The sequence below is a fragment of the Neoarius graeffei genome, chromosome 16 (genome assembly GCF_027579695.1).
Source record: "Neoarius graeffei isolate fNeoGra1 chromosome 16, fNeoGra1.pri, whole genome shotgun sequence".
In the NCBI taxonomy this organism is placed as follows: Eukaryota; Metazoa; Chordata; class Actinopteri; order Siluriformes; family Ariidae; genus Neoarius; species Neoarius graeffei.
In genome coordinates, this window is record NC_083584.1 from 31,017,818 (window position 1) to 31,031,372 (window position 13,555).

The window sequence follows — 13,555 nt, forward strand, 5'->3', positions numbered from 1 at the left end:
GCAGGAGTCTGGTTCGCATTGCCGGCAGTAAGTCAGACCTGTTCCCAGTGCATGTTGGACTCCGTCAGGGCTGCCCTTTGTCACCGGTTCTGTTCATAATTTTTATGGACAGAATTTCTAGGCGCAGCCAGGGGCCGGAAGGAATCCTGTTTGGGAACCACAGGATTTCATCTCTGCTTTTTGCGGATGATGTTGTCCTGTTGGCTTCTTCAAACCAGGACCTTCAGCATGTACTGGGGCGGTTTGCAGTCGAGTGTGAAGCGGCTGGGATGAGAATCAGCACCTCCAAGTCCGAGGCCATGGTTCTCGACCGGAAAAGGGTGGCTTGCCCTCTCCAGGTTGGTGGAGAAGTCCTGCCTCAAGTGGAGGAGTTTAAGTATCTCGGGATCTTGTTCACGAGTGAGGGAAGGATGGAGCGTGAGATCGACAGGCGGATCGGTGCAGCCTCCGCAGTGATGCGGTCGCTTTACCGGTCCGTCGTGGTGAAGAAGGAGCTGAGCCAAAAGGCGAAGCTCTCAATTTACCGGTCGATCTACGTTCCGACTCTCACCTATGATCATGAGCTTTGGGTAATGACAGAAAGAAAAAGATCGCGGATACAAGCGGCTGAAATGAGTTTCCTTCGCAGGGTGGCTGGGCGCTCCCTTAGAGATAGGGTGAGAAGCACAGTCACTCGGGAGGAGCTCGGAGTAGAGCCGCTGCTCCTCCACATCGAGAGGAACCAGCTGAGGTGGCTCGGGCATCTTTTTCGGATGCCTCCTGGACGCCTCCCTGGGGAGGTGTTCCAGGCATGTCCCCCCGGGAGGAGGCCCCGGGGAAGACCCAGGACACGCTGGAGGGACTATGTCTCTCGGCTGGCCTGGGAACGCCTCGGTGTTCTTCCCGAGGAGCTGGCCGAGGTGTCTGGGGAAAGGGAAGTTTGGGCTTCCATGCTTAGACTGCTGCCTCCGCGACCCGGTCCTGGATAAGCGGAAGAAGACGAGACGAGGGATAGATGGATAGATTGATTTACTTTATTTAATCCAAACTGGGAAATTATGTTACAGCAGCAAGTTATCAGACATGCGAAAAGAAAAAGACACCCTACAGCATAAAATAGAATTTAAACAAAAGCAAACAAACCAAAAAAACCCCCCAAGAACAAGCTGACTATACGAGATAAAAATGTAACGATAAAATGATTTTAGAGCAAGAGTATGATCTCTGGGTTCTCATTAAACCTGGTAAATTAAGCGGTGAGTTGAATCGGACATCTCTGAATAAGAAAATCACCAAACTGTATTGTACTGGACTGTGGTGCTCAAGGACTACAGTTCTACTGATAGGATACTATACGAGCGTATGTGCGACTCTCGAGCCACACCTCGCCCTTGAGCGTTATGTTTAGGAGAAAGCACCTGTAAACTTGCTAATTATTAACCTCGCCTACATTTTCCTTCCCTCCAAAGACGCACAGAAAGGATACAAGACAAGGAAATGACCTTTAAGATCACGTTAATGAATTCAATTATTGATTAAAATGTTTTATCTGTACACATTTTAATTTTTGATATTTTACCAGAAAAAAGATTTGACCGTTTTTTTAAAGCAATGCGTAATAATTGACGTTCCACTTATCCACGGTTTATTTATTTATTTATTTATTAAGAGCATTAATTTTGTATGTTATTCTTATTAATGTATTATTTGTTGCTTTTTTGGGGGTGCAGAGATGTAGCCTTTATACCGGAGGCTTACGTCAAAATAACAGAAAAAAAAAAAACACTTTTTGGTGCAGGAAGCACCTGTTTATCCTCCTCTTTTTGCTCCTTGATTTCTCTGAGCACGTTTTAAGAATAGCTACATCTTTAGAGTTGGTGGATTTCCAGGTCATAGGTGGAAGGATGTAGAATTAAGGAATCAAAGAAGCCTTAATTAGAGTTTTGGGATGTACCCAGGATGTTGTCATCAATGACTGTTTATTTAAAAAAAAAACATGGATGATGTGGCGCCATACCCTTCTGTTCTATAGAAAATTAAACTAAAATTCCTCTGCCATGTTGTCAACTTTGGACCCAGAGTCTGTGCAGTAGAGACAAGAGTCAAGGTCAGGTACGCCTACTCCCAGTACCAGTCCAGCACGTCGCCAAGGCTGTCAGTCATTTCATTCCCAAGTATATCCATACCTTCTTATAATATAGTCAAATGATATTTTAAAAAAATTAATTTCAGGGGGAAAAAATGTGCAGATATCAGCATGGGGAAATTAAACACTGGTAGATGGAAAGCCAGTTTAGATGAGAATCCATCCATTTTGGCACATCACTACAGTGATGTGTCCACTCTGACTGCTTCAGCCATCAAAGTCTCTAGGGAACGTTACGGTAATGGTTTCCCGTTGCCTTCTACTGGGTTATTATAGAGGTTTTCTCCTCTCAACCATTCACACTCGCATTCACACCTACAGTCAATTTAGAGTCACCAGTTAACCTAACCTGCATGTCTTTGGACTGTGGGGGAAACCGGAGCACCCGGAGGAAACCCACGCAGATACGGGGAGAACATGCAAACTCCGCACAGAAAGGCCCCCATAGGCCACTGGGCTCGAACCCAGAACCTTTTTGCTGTGAGGTGACAGTGCTAACCACTACACCACCGTGCCACCTAGATGAGAATAGTGATATGGAAAATTGGCTGTTTTGTCAATGAAACACATGCAGGTGGGTGGAGCTACAGAGTAGGTGGGTGGAGCTAAAGCTAGCAGGGGCACTAGACCTGTGGTTGCTTCACTTTTTCGAGACCTTATGCTATCCATGTTTTTTATTTTTTATTTTTTTTACAAACAGTCATTGGTTGCTATATAATGAAACTTTTATATAAGTGTTAGGTAGTTAGTAATTAGTTAATTTAATTAGTAATATTAGATTTTTAGGCAACACTATTATGACTTTATCTCTTGAAACCATTACCACTTTAAGCATTTTAAGGAAGTATTGAGCTGTTAAACAATAATATTCCCCTGTGTCTCTTGCAAAGTATTTTGAGTACACCTCGTCGAAGGAGATCCGCTTTAACTCCGTAACCGAGCTGTGTGCGGAGTATGTAGATGGCCAGAAGCATATAGGAATGAAACACTGTCCTCGTGACGGAGAACCAGTTCCTCCCAACATCGTCTGGGAGTTCAAAGATGTGAGTGTGACTTCCCAAACCACATTCTCATACACCTGTTTAGATGTTTGCTTTCCACATCACCGCTAAACTATTATTCTGTCTTTCCAGACTGGAGTTATTTATCACCCTCTGTCAGATAAGTGCATCGCTGCATACCGTACAGAAAATGGGCGGACTGACGTGCAGATGAAAAAATGCTCAAATGAAGAGATGAACCAGAAATGGAAGTTCGAATGATTGTGATTTTTTTCCACATGACCTCGATTTCAAGAAGTGCGTTTTCCATGAAGTCCAAGCATCAGTTCGGTAGTTTGTTTAAACAGTTCGTAATTTTCCTTTTTATCTTGCACTACGACTTTGTAAACTTGATGGTCAATCTGACTGGATCGGAGTGGAATTAAGAAGTACTAAAACTAACGAAGAGAATCAAAAGCGACTACTTCAGTTGCTCAGAAAGAATATTACTTTTAATTGTTGTTCACTGACAGAAATGTGGAAGGTCTGTGGCTTGTTGAAGAGTAGACTAGGTTCTGTTCAGTGCCTTTGAAAACCAAAGGGTGACCAAGTCTCTCTTTTTGTTTTTGTTTTTCTCTGTTTTATCCGGCGCATCACTGTACCCTTCAGTAGCAATATGGGGAAGAAAATATAGTTGTGTTGGAACCATTTGTGTTTACATGATTGCACTATGTATTGATACTTCAGCAGAACTGTGAGTTGTGATCATATGGTCAAAACTCAGCTTTTGTATTTATAAAAGTGTATTTTTAGATGAGCATTTCAGGGAGTGGTAAGAACCCGTTGAGCTTCCTGTGCTCTTTTTACCCTCTCTTGTCTTGCAATTTAAAAAAAAGAGAGAGAGAGGAAAAAAAAGTTGATGTTTGTACCTGTATGAAGGCTTATTGATGTATTTCCATTATATTGTGGGTTGATTTTCTTGTAACCTCCACAGACATGTTCTGCACCAACACACTGTGCCTTATTGCTGTGATCTCAACTGCAAAATCACTCGAGCTGGATTCATAGTTTACATATCCCCCCCCCCAGTTAAGTTTCTAAGTTGATCACGGAGGCCAAACTTTAGGCTGTCGACAGATTTAAGAAGGGAAGATATTCCTGAAATCAAATCAGTGTATGAGAAATGCTGTGCCTTAATCTGGTAGGAAGCAAATGATTTTTACCACCACACACACACACACACACATATATGCGCACTCCATTTCATTCTGTGCATGATGTTCGAGGGGGAGATAACCTGGGGGAAATTTGTTTTTTTTTATGAATGATCTTAAAATGTACTACAACCCCGATACCAAAAAAAGTTGGGACAAAGTACAAATTGTAAATAAAAACGGAATGCAATAATTTACAAATCTCAAAAACTGATATTGTATTCACAATAGAACATAGACAACGTATCAAATGTTGAAAGTGAGGCATTTTGAAATTTCACGCCAAATATTGGCTCATTTGAAATTTCATGACAGCAACACATCTCAAAGTTGGGACAGGGGCAATAAGAGGCTGGAAAAGTTAAAGGTACAAAAAAGGAACAGCTGGAGGACCAAATTGCAACGCATTAGGTCAATTGGCAATAGGTCATTAACATGACTGGGTATAAAAAGAGCATCTTGGAGTGGCAGCGGCTCTCAGAAGTAAAGATGGGAAGAGGATCACCAATCCCCCTAATTCTGCGCCGACAAATAGTGGAGCAATATCAGAAAGGAGTTCGACAGTGTAAAATTGCAGAGTTTGAACATATCATCATCTACAGTGCATAATATCATCAAAAGATTCAGAGAATCTGGAAGAATCTCTGTGCGTAAGGGTCAAGGCCGGAAAACCATACCGGGTGCCCGTGATCTTCGGGCCCTTAGACGGCACTGCATCACATACAGGCATGCTTCTGTATTGGAAATCACAAAATGGGCTCAGGAATATTTCCAGAGAACATTATCTGTGAACACAATTCACCGTGCCATCTGCCGTTGCCAGCTAAAATTCTATAGTTCAAAGAAGAAGCCGTATCTAAACATGATCCAGAAGCGCAGACGTCTTCTCTGGGCCAAGGCTCATTTAAAATGGACTGTGGCAAAGTGGAAAACTGTTCTGTGGTCAGACGAATCAAAATGTGAAGTTCTTTATGGAAATCAGGGACGCCGTGTCATTCGGACTAAAGAGGAAAAGGACGACCCAAGTTGTTATCAGCGCTCACTTCAGAAGCCTGCATCTCTGATGGTATGAGGTTGCATTAGTGCGTGTGGCATCAATGCTGAAAGGTATATCCAGGTTCTAGAGCAACATATGCTCCCATCCAGACGACGTCTCTTTCAGGGAAGACCTTGCATTTTCCAACATGACAATGCCAAACCACATACTGCATCAATTACAGCATCATGGCTGCATAGAAGAAGGGTCCGGGTACTGAACTGGCCAGCCTGCAGTCCAGATCTTTCACCCATAGAAAACATTTGGCGCATCATAAAACGGAAGATACGACAAAAAAGATCTAAGACAGTTGAGCAACTAGAATCCTACATTAGACAAGAATGGGCGAACATTCCTATCCCTAAACTTGAGCAACTTGTCTCCTCAGTCCCCAGACGTTTACAGACTGTTGTAAAGAGAAAAGGGGATGTCTCACAGTGGTAAACATGGCCTTGTCCCAACTTTTTTGAGATGTGTTGTTGTCATGAAATTTAAAATCACCTAATTTTTCTCTTTAAATGATACATTTTCTCAGTTTAAACATTTGATATGTCATCTATGTTCTATTCTGAATAAAATATTGTATTTTGAAACTTCCACATCATTGCATTCCGTTTTTATTTACAATTTGTACTTTGTCCCAACGTTTTTGGAATCGGGGTTGTAAAATACAGTCATGTTTGTTCAATAGAACTTATGCACCAATGTATGACCATGTTTAGAAAAATACCTGTGTCGTGCCATCATGACCACTTTCTGTATTCATGTCTCTTTTTATGCTTTGGGTGTAACGTAACTGCATAGGCATTTAAGATTGTCTGTCTGAAATGTTAGCCAAAGGAAACTGTTTAAACTGCTGTTAGTCATTTTCTTTCTTAAGTCTTCCAGATGTCAAACTAGCACTAATTTTATGTTTGAAACAAAATGGTTTCGCTTAGGAGCTGAATTACAGGACCAGTCATTCCTCTGATCTGAAATTCCACGGACATTACGATACACTGTGGCCTTAAAAACTGTCCGTCATGGACTTGTTTCGGCTTTTGCGATATTAATCACTCGTTTCCGATAAATCTGTTTTAATGTTTATAGATGATTGTTTGAACATGGTGTAAAGGGACCTTTGTTATGGTGTGAAAGAGTATTTAAAACTACTGATTAAGCACAAACTGTGGTGATTGCCTTGTGTACGCTACAGTATAATGAGTGTTCGTTGTACTGAATCAACCATTTTACCCCGATGACCAGTGCAGATTAAATGGATCGAATTTATTTTTTCGAACCAGTTGGATTTAAGAGTGCCACTTTAAGCAACATAAAAACAGGAATCATTTCCTGTGTTGCCTCTTTCTGTGCTCTGCTGCAGTGCCATCTTGTGGTAATTATTAAATTATTTCCATATGATTCATAAGCACATGATTTGAACATGTCATTGGATAAATTACAGCTTCTGCGTGGTTGTAAAAGACTCAAAATTAGGTGTGTTGTGTAGAAAAGTTTGTACAACAGCTTTTGTCACTTTTACAATAAGAGGACTGAAACCACGCGGCACTCAGATTACCGTTTCATCTGTTATACTCATCAATTATTGATTTTAATTTGGATAAACATGCTTTTTATTTCACACATCATATCAGCTTTAAAGGATGTCTAGGTTAAGCAATGCATTATATTACAGGGTCTAATTGATGACTTATTAAGAAGGATGTAAGGCAAACTATTACATGTTAAAGGCAGACAGGTAGCGGCATTCATGAGTTTCATCATTTTTTTTTAAGTGTTTTAATTCTGTATTTCTTTGCTGGAGCTATTGGTTTACTCTGAATATTAAACATGATAAACAGAACCATTGAAACATTAACGAATCAACTCTGTCATCTGTTTTTTTGTGTCATTTGTATTTGGATAATGTGTGCTTAGTCTCTCTACTTTTAATTTCTGCTCCAAAGGCATTTTTGAAGAAAAGAAAAGATGATAGGGTAAATAATCCACTGTGTTTGCATTCATTGCATCCATGACTATATTTCATATATGGGTTCTCCATCGCTGCTGATGACAATTCAGAGGAACATTGTGCTTTTCATTCCATCAATAAGGGTAAATATAATTCAGTGCATGGTACGGTGGTGTAGTGGTTAGCACTGTCGCCTCACAACAAGAAGGTCCTGGGTTCGAGCCCAGTGGCTGACGAGGGCCTTTCTGTGTGGAGTTTGCATGTTCTCCCTGTGTCTGCATGGGTTTCCCCCACAGTCCAAAGACATGCAGGTTAGGTTAACTGGTGACTCTAAATTGACTGTAGGTGTGAATGTGAGTGTGAATGGTTGTCTGTGTCTATGTGTCAGCCTTGTGATGACCTGGCGACTTGTCCAGGGTGTACCCCGCCTTTCACCCGTAGTCAGCTGGGATAGGCTCCAGCTTGCCTGCGACCCTGCACAGGATAAGCGGTTACGGATAATGGATGGATAGTTCGGTGCATTTCAAGGGCTTAATCTTGGCCTGCTTGGTCAGTCACATGAAAAAAAAAAGCTTCCATGGCTGAAGTACAAGTTGTTGTACTTATTATATAAACTGTTGAACAATGTCATTTCTAATCTAAAATAATACATAGAACAGGCTTTTATGAGACATAATTGACTGCAAAGTATCTTGGCAAAATAAATATCACCTACATGGCCAAATGTAAGCTATATTTCTCATTTTGAGATTATTACAACACAAAAATAGTAAGATTATTAAACCCAATTCGATGCATATTTGCTAATTTCAAGGCTGAAGTTCTCAAACTATTGGCAAATAATTCAATCTATTTTGAAGCATTTATAATTACAAATAAGCAAAATTATCTGCTGTGTGTATATATAATATACAGAATCTATGTAAAATATAGATTTTTTTCAGGGGTGGCACGGTGGTGTAGTGGTTAACGCTGTCGCCTCACAGCAAGAAGGTCCGGGTTTGAACCCCGTGGCCGGCGAGGGCCTTTCTGCGCGGAGTTTGCATGTTCTCCCCGTGTCCGCGTGGGTTTCCTCCGGGTGCTCCGGTTTCCCCCACAGTCCAAAGACATGCAGGTTAGGTTAACTGGTGACTCTAAATTGAGCGTAGGTGTGAATGTGAGTGTGAATGGTTGTCTGTGTCTATGTGTCAGCCCTGTGATGACCTGGCGACTTGTCCAGGGTGTACCCCGCCTTTCGCCTGTAGTCAGCTGGGATAGGCTGCAGCTTGCCTGCGACCCTGTAGAACAGGATAAAGCGGCTAGAGGTGATATGAGATGCTAAGATATTTTTTGCAGTGTTTAGTCTACCTCAGAAATTAATTTTTAGACTATTTTTATGGACTAAGCTGCATTTTTCACCTTGAGATCAAAACGGAAATAAAATGAGAGGCTGGCGAAGGAATGACTGTTTATAGCTGCTATAATGTAAGTGATCACAGGAACTCATTTGTTTTACAGACATTCCACATTACATACAGTGGTGCTTGAAAGTTTGTGAACCCTTTAGAATATTCTATATTTCTGCATAAATATGACCTAAAACATCGTCAGACTTTCATACAAGTCCTAAAAGTAGATAAAGAGAACCCAGTTAAACAAATGAGAAAAAATATTATACTTGGTCATTTATTTATTGAGGAAAATGATCCAATATTACAGACCTGTGAGTGGCAAAAGTATGTGAACCTTTGCTTTCAGTATGTGGTGTGACCCCCTTGTGCAGCAATAACTGCAACTAAACGTTTCCGGTAACTGTTATTCAGTCCTGCACACCGGCTTGGAGGAATTTTAGCCCATTCCTCCATACAGAACAGCTTCAACTCTGGGATGTTGGTGGGTTTCCTCACATGAACTGCTCGCTTCAGGTCCTTCCACAACATTCCGATTGGATTAAGGTCAGGACTTTGACTTGGCCATTTCAAAACATGAACTTTATTCTTCTTTAACCATTCTTTGGTAGAACGACTTGTGTGCTTAGGGTCGTTGTCTTGCTGCATGACCCAATGTCTCTTGAGATTCAGTTCATGGACAGATGTCCTGACATTTTCCTTTAGAATTCGCTGGTATAATTCAGAATTCATTGTTCCCTCAATGATGGCAAGCCGTCCTGGCCCAGATGCAGCAAAACAGGCCCAAACCATGATACTACCACCACCATGTTTCACAGATGGGACAAGGTTCTTATGCTGGAATGCAGTGTTTTCCTTTCTCCAAACATAACGCTTCTCATTTAAACCAAAAAGTTCTATTTTGATCTCCTCCGTCCACAAAACATTTTCCAATAGCCTTCTGGCTTGTCCGCATGATCTTTCGCAAACTGCAGACGAGCAGCAATGTTCTTTTTGGAGAGCAGTGGCTTTCTTCTTGCAATCCTGCCATGCACCCCATTGTTGGTCAGTGTTCTCCTGATGGTGGACTCATGAACATTAACATTAGCCAATGTGAGAGAGGCCTTCAGTTGCTTAGAAGTTACCCTGGCGTTCTTTGTGACCTCACCGACTATTACACGCCTTGCTCTTGGAGTGATCTTTGTTGGTCGACCACTCCTGGGGAGGGTAACAATGGTCTTGAATTTCCTCCATTTGTACATAATCTGTCTGACTGTAGATTGGTGGAGTCCAAACTCTTTAGAGATGGTTTTGTAACCTTTTCCAGCCTGATGAGCATCAACAACGCTTTTTCTGAGGTCCTCAGAAATCTCCTTTGCTCGTGCCATGATACACTTCCACAAACATGTGTTGTGAAGATCAGACTTTGATAGATCCCTGTTCTTTAAATAAAACAGGGTGCCCACTCACACCTGATTGTCATCCCATTGATTGAAAACACCTGACTCTAATTTCACCTTCAAATTAACTGCTAATCCTTGAGGTTCACATACTTTTGCCACTCACAGATATGTAATATTGGATCATTTTCCTCAATAAATAAATGACCAAGTATAATATTTTTGTCTCATTTATTTAACTGGGTTCTCTTTATCTACTTTTAGGACTTGTGTGAAAATCTGATGTTTTAGGTCATATTTATGCAGAAATATAGAAAATTCTAAAGGGTTCACAAACTTTCAAGCACCACTGTATAACTGTAAATAATAATTTAAAAAAAGTGTAGAAACATTGATTCTATTTTTTTTTTATTGGTACTTGTTGATCTTGATACAGATAATGAAAGAGCAACCCAAAGGAACGGGAACCCACCTATCTCAGTGCTCGCAGAATTGAAATGCCCTCACACATGACAGTTTCTGTGCATGCCTGCTTCACTGCTTGGGCTGGCTTCCCTTCTTCTCCTTATTAAAGATACTGTTTAAACACCATAATGCCACGTTTAATCAAGTTATTTGTATTGTAGGAAGATGTTGTAGTTCCGCTTCTTGACATTTGCACTGAACAGGGTGCAGTCTGTTTTGCTTTGATCACCATCATTAATTGTGAAACATGTCTAGATCTACAGTATGTTATTCCGTGTCATCTGTTCATTAGTGTGACAGTATAGACTAGGCTTATGCCATGTAGTGTCACATGGAATCAGAGCACAAGAAAACGAGCATGGTATTGGACCGATACCAGATACCAATCGATGCATTCCTAATAAAAAAGCATGGTGTGTCATTCTTTAATTAATAAAATGTCAAAGGCAAATTGCTATAGTAAAAGAACAACAAAACACTTTGGGGTGTGCTGTTATAGGAAAATAATCAACTTCATGGTGATACAGTACAGACCAATGTTTTCCTTTATGCCTCGTCTCACCACCATGTCACTGACTGATTTCCGAAAGCAGTCGGCCATGTTGTGTTTTATTCCTTATATAACATTACCATTATTTCTGCCATTAAAATCTCTCCCATGGTAGAATCTGAGAGGGAATAATTGCCTACAGCTTTTGTTTTTTGTGAACTAGAAGCATAACTGAGCTGTGGTACTGTAATTTAAAGGAAAAAGAAATCATATCATGGCTTAATGATAGTGTAAAACAGTTTAGTCTGCTTCATACAGAAGCAATACGTTGTTTTTTTTTTATTTTTTTAAAGTCAGATCATTTGTTATCTGTCATGTATCTGATCACCAAAGCAAAATGTTTTCTCCCACCTCTTAAATCTAAATGTAAGATATGGATGTGGCCTTTTAAATGGAATCATGATGTTGCAGAAATGCACACTTTTGTAAGCTATGGTAGTTCGTTTCTGCCACTTGGGGGGGAAAAAGGGTCACAGAGTATGATGTATAATAATGAGAACACATCCCATAATTATGAGATACTTCATCTGCTTTCAGCTGCTGCCGTTAAGGGTCGCCACAGCGGATCTGTTCCACATATTTGATTTGGCATAGGTTTTTACGCTGGATGTCCTTCCTGAGACAACCCTCCCCAGTCTATCTGGGCTTGGGACTGGCACTAAGTATGCACTGGCTTGTGCAACCCCAGTAGCTGGGTATTTTACTTCATCTGCATGTCTTTGAACTGTCATAATTAAGTCATAACTATGACTTACTATTTAATAGCGAGCACATTTTCTCAAAATTATGACTTTGTATTTCAGTGTTATGAGATATTAAGTCATTATTATGAGAACTTAAGTCATAATTGAGATACTAAATCTATGTGATAGTAAATCATAATTCTGAGATAGTACCAAGCCATAATTATGAGAAACTTAATTATATTTCATTATTATGAGATAGGATCTCTGTTAGGGTCCACCCAGTCGGAAACGGTCAATCGGTCAACTTACTTCTCGGGACCCCCGCCCTCGTACCACCTGCAGAATTCTGGGACAGAACACCGCAAAAAAACAGAGAACCAGAGATCGGTTTCACTGCTGTTTAATCACAGTATTCTCGCCAAAGATGAAAGATTACAAACACCTTTTATAACAAATTATAATCTCTCTAAACGGCTATTGTGTCTGTCGAATGTGTGTGTGTGTGTGTGTGTTTGTATGTGAGGGTGTGAGTGAGTGACATCATTTTGATATCTGTGTCTATGTGTGTGTGTGTCACATCTTAATTACATCACTGTTCTGATGGAATGTTCAGATGTATGTGTGTGTGCTTGACTTGCGAGCAAGTGAGCAGCTTGATCTTGGGGCAGGTCAAATAATCTCCATCAGTGTGTGTGTAAATCATAACATATTTCTGATCATGATAGCAAGGTACAAACAGATCTTAAAGGTCATTGCTTACGTACATACGGAATTTTTCAACAAAGATATGTTATAAGTAAATAAGAACAAACCTAAACAAAGACAGTCATACGAAACATAAAGAATATGTCTGGCAAAACAAAGAAATGCTACTTCACCAGAGAAAGGTCAAACAGGATTCAGGATTAAACTCATGAAGTCTTAACATTAGAATCATAAGGTCTTAACAACCCTAAATTATATTCTGTAATTATAAAACTAACTTAAAACTATAAAACTAACTTAAATCATTGAATGCATCTTAGATCTAACTTTTAATTCCCAATACATGTTGGCTATGGTTGTGTGAGATATCAAAGGCCATTGTGAGTGTGTGTGATATCATCGCAGACCCTGTCGCCATTCAGACACATCTCATATCAAAAATACACATTTCATATCAAAATAAAATGTTCCCAAACAATGTCCAGCCGAGACATAAGGTCATTTTAACTGACAGAAATTAATCCTTAATTTTGTCACAAATATATTACTGCCTTCTTGGTCAAGAATAATACTTATATAAACCTAACAATCTCATTAATAGTAGACTGAAAATCATAATTATGAGATAGAAAGCCATAGTAAATGAGAAATTCTTCATTATTATGAGACAGTAAGTCATAATTATGAGAAACTTTCTCATATTTAATTATGAGATAGGATCTCCTTCATATTAGATTGATAATCGTAATTACAAGATAGCCATAATAAATGACAAAATTCTCATTATTATTATTAGATAGTAAATCATTATTATGAGAACTTAAGTCAGAATTGAGATACTAAATCTGTGATAGTAAATCATAATTCTGAGATAGTACCAAGCCATAATTATGAGAAACTTAATTATATTTCATTATTATGAGATAGGATCTCATTAATAGTAGACTGAAAATTGTAATTATGAGATAGAAAGCCATAGTAAATGAGAAATTCTTCATTATTATGAGACAGTAAGTCATAATTATGAGAAACTTTCTCATATTTAATTATGAGATAGGATCTCATTCATATTAGAT

The 13,555-nt window shown here is 39.7% G+C and overlaps 1 protein-coding gene across 2 annotated transcripts in view; it reads left to right on the top strand.

The window, feature by feature from the left end:
• poc1bl (POC1 centriolar protein homolog B (Chlamydomonas), like) overlaps positions 1-7,213 on the top strand; it is an 86,494-nt gene extending 79,281 nt beyond the window's left edge. For both annotated transcript variants that reach the window (XM_060942772.1, XM_060942773.1), the window contains exons 10-11: positions 3,016-3,168; positions 3,259-7,213. In XM_060942772.1, coding sequence (XP_060798755.1) covers positions 3,016-3,168; positions 3,259-3,387 — 282 coding nt within the window. In that variant the 3' untranslated portion in view covers positions 3,388-7,213. The remainder of the gene's footprint in view (positions 1-3,015; positions 3,169-3,258) is intronic.
• Positions 7,214-13,555: the final 6,342 nt, after the last annotated feature.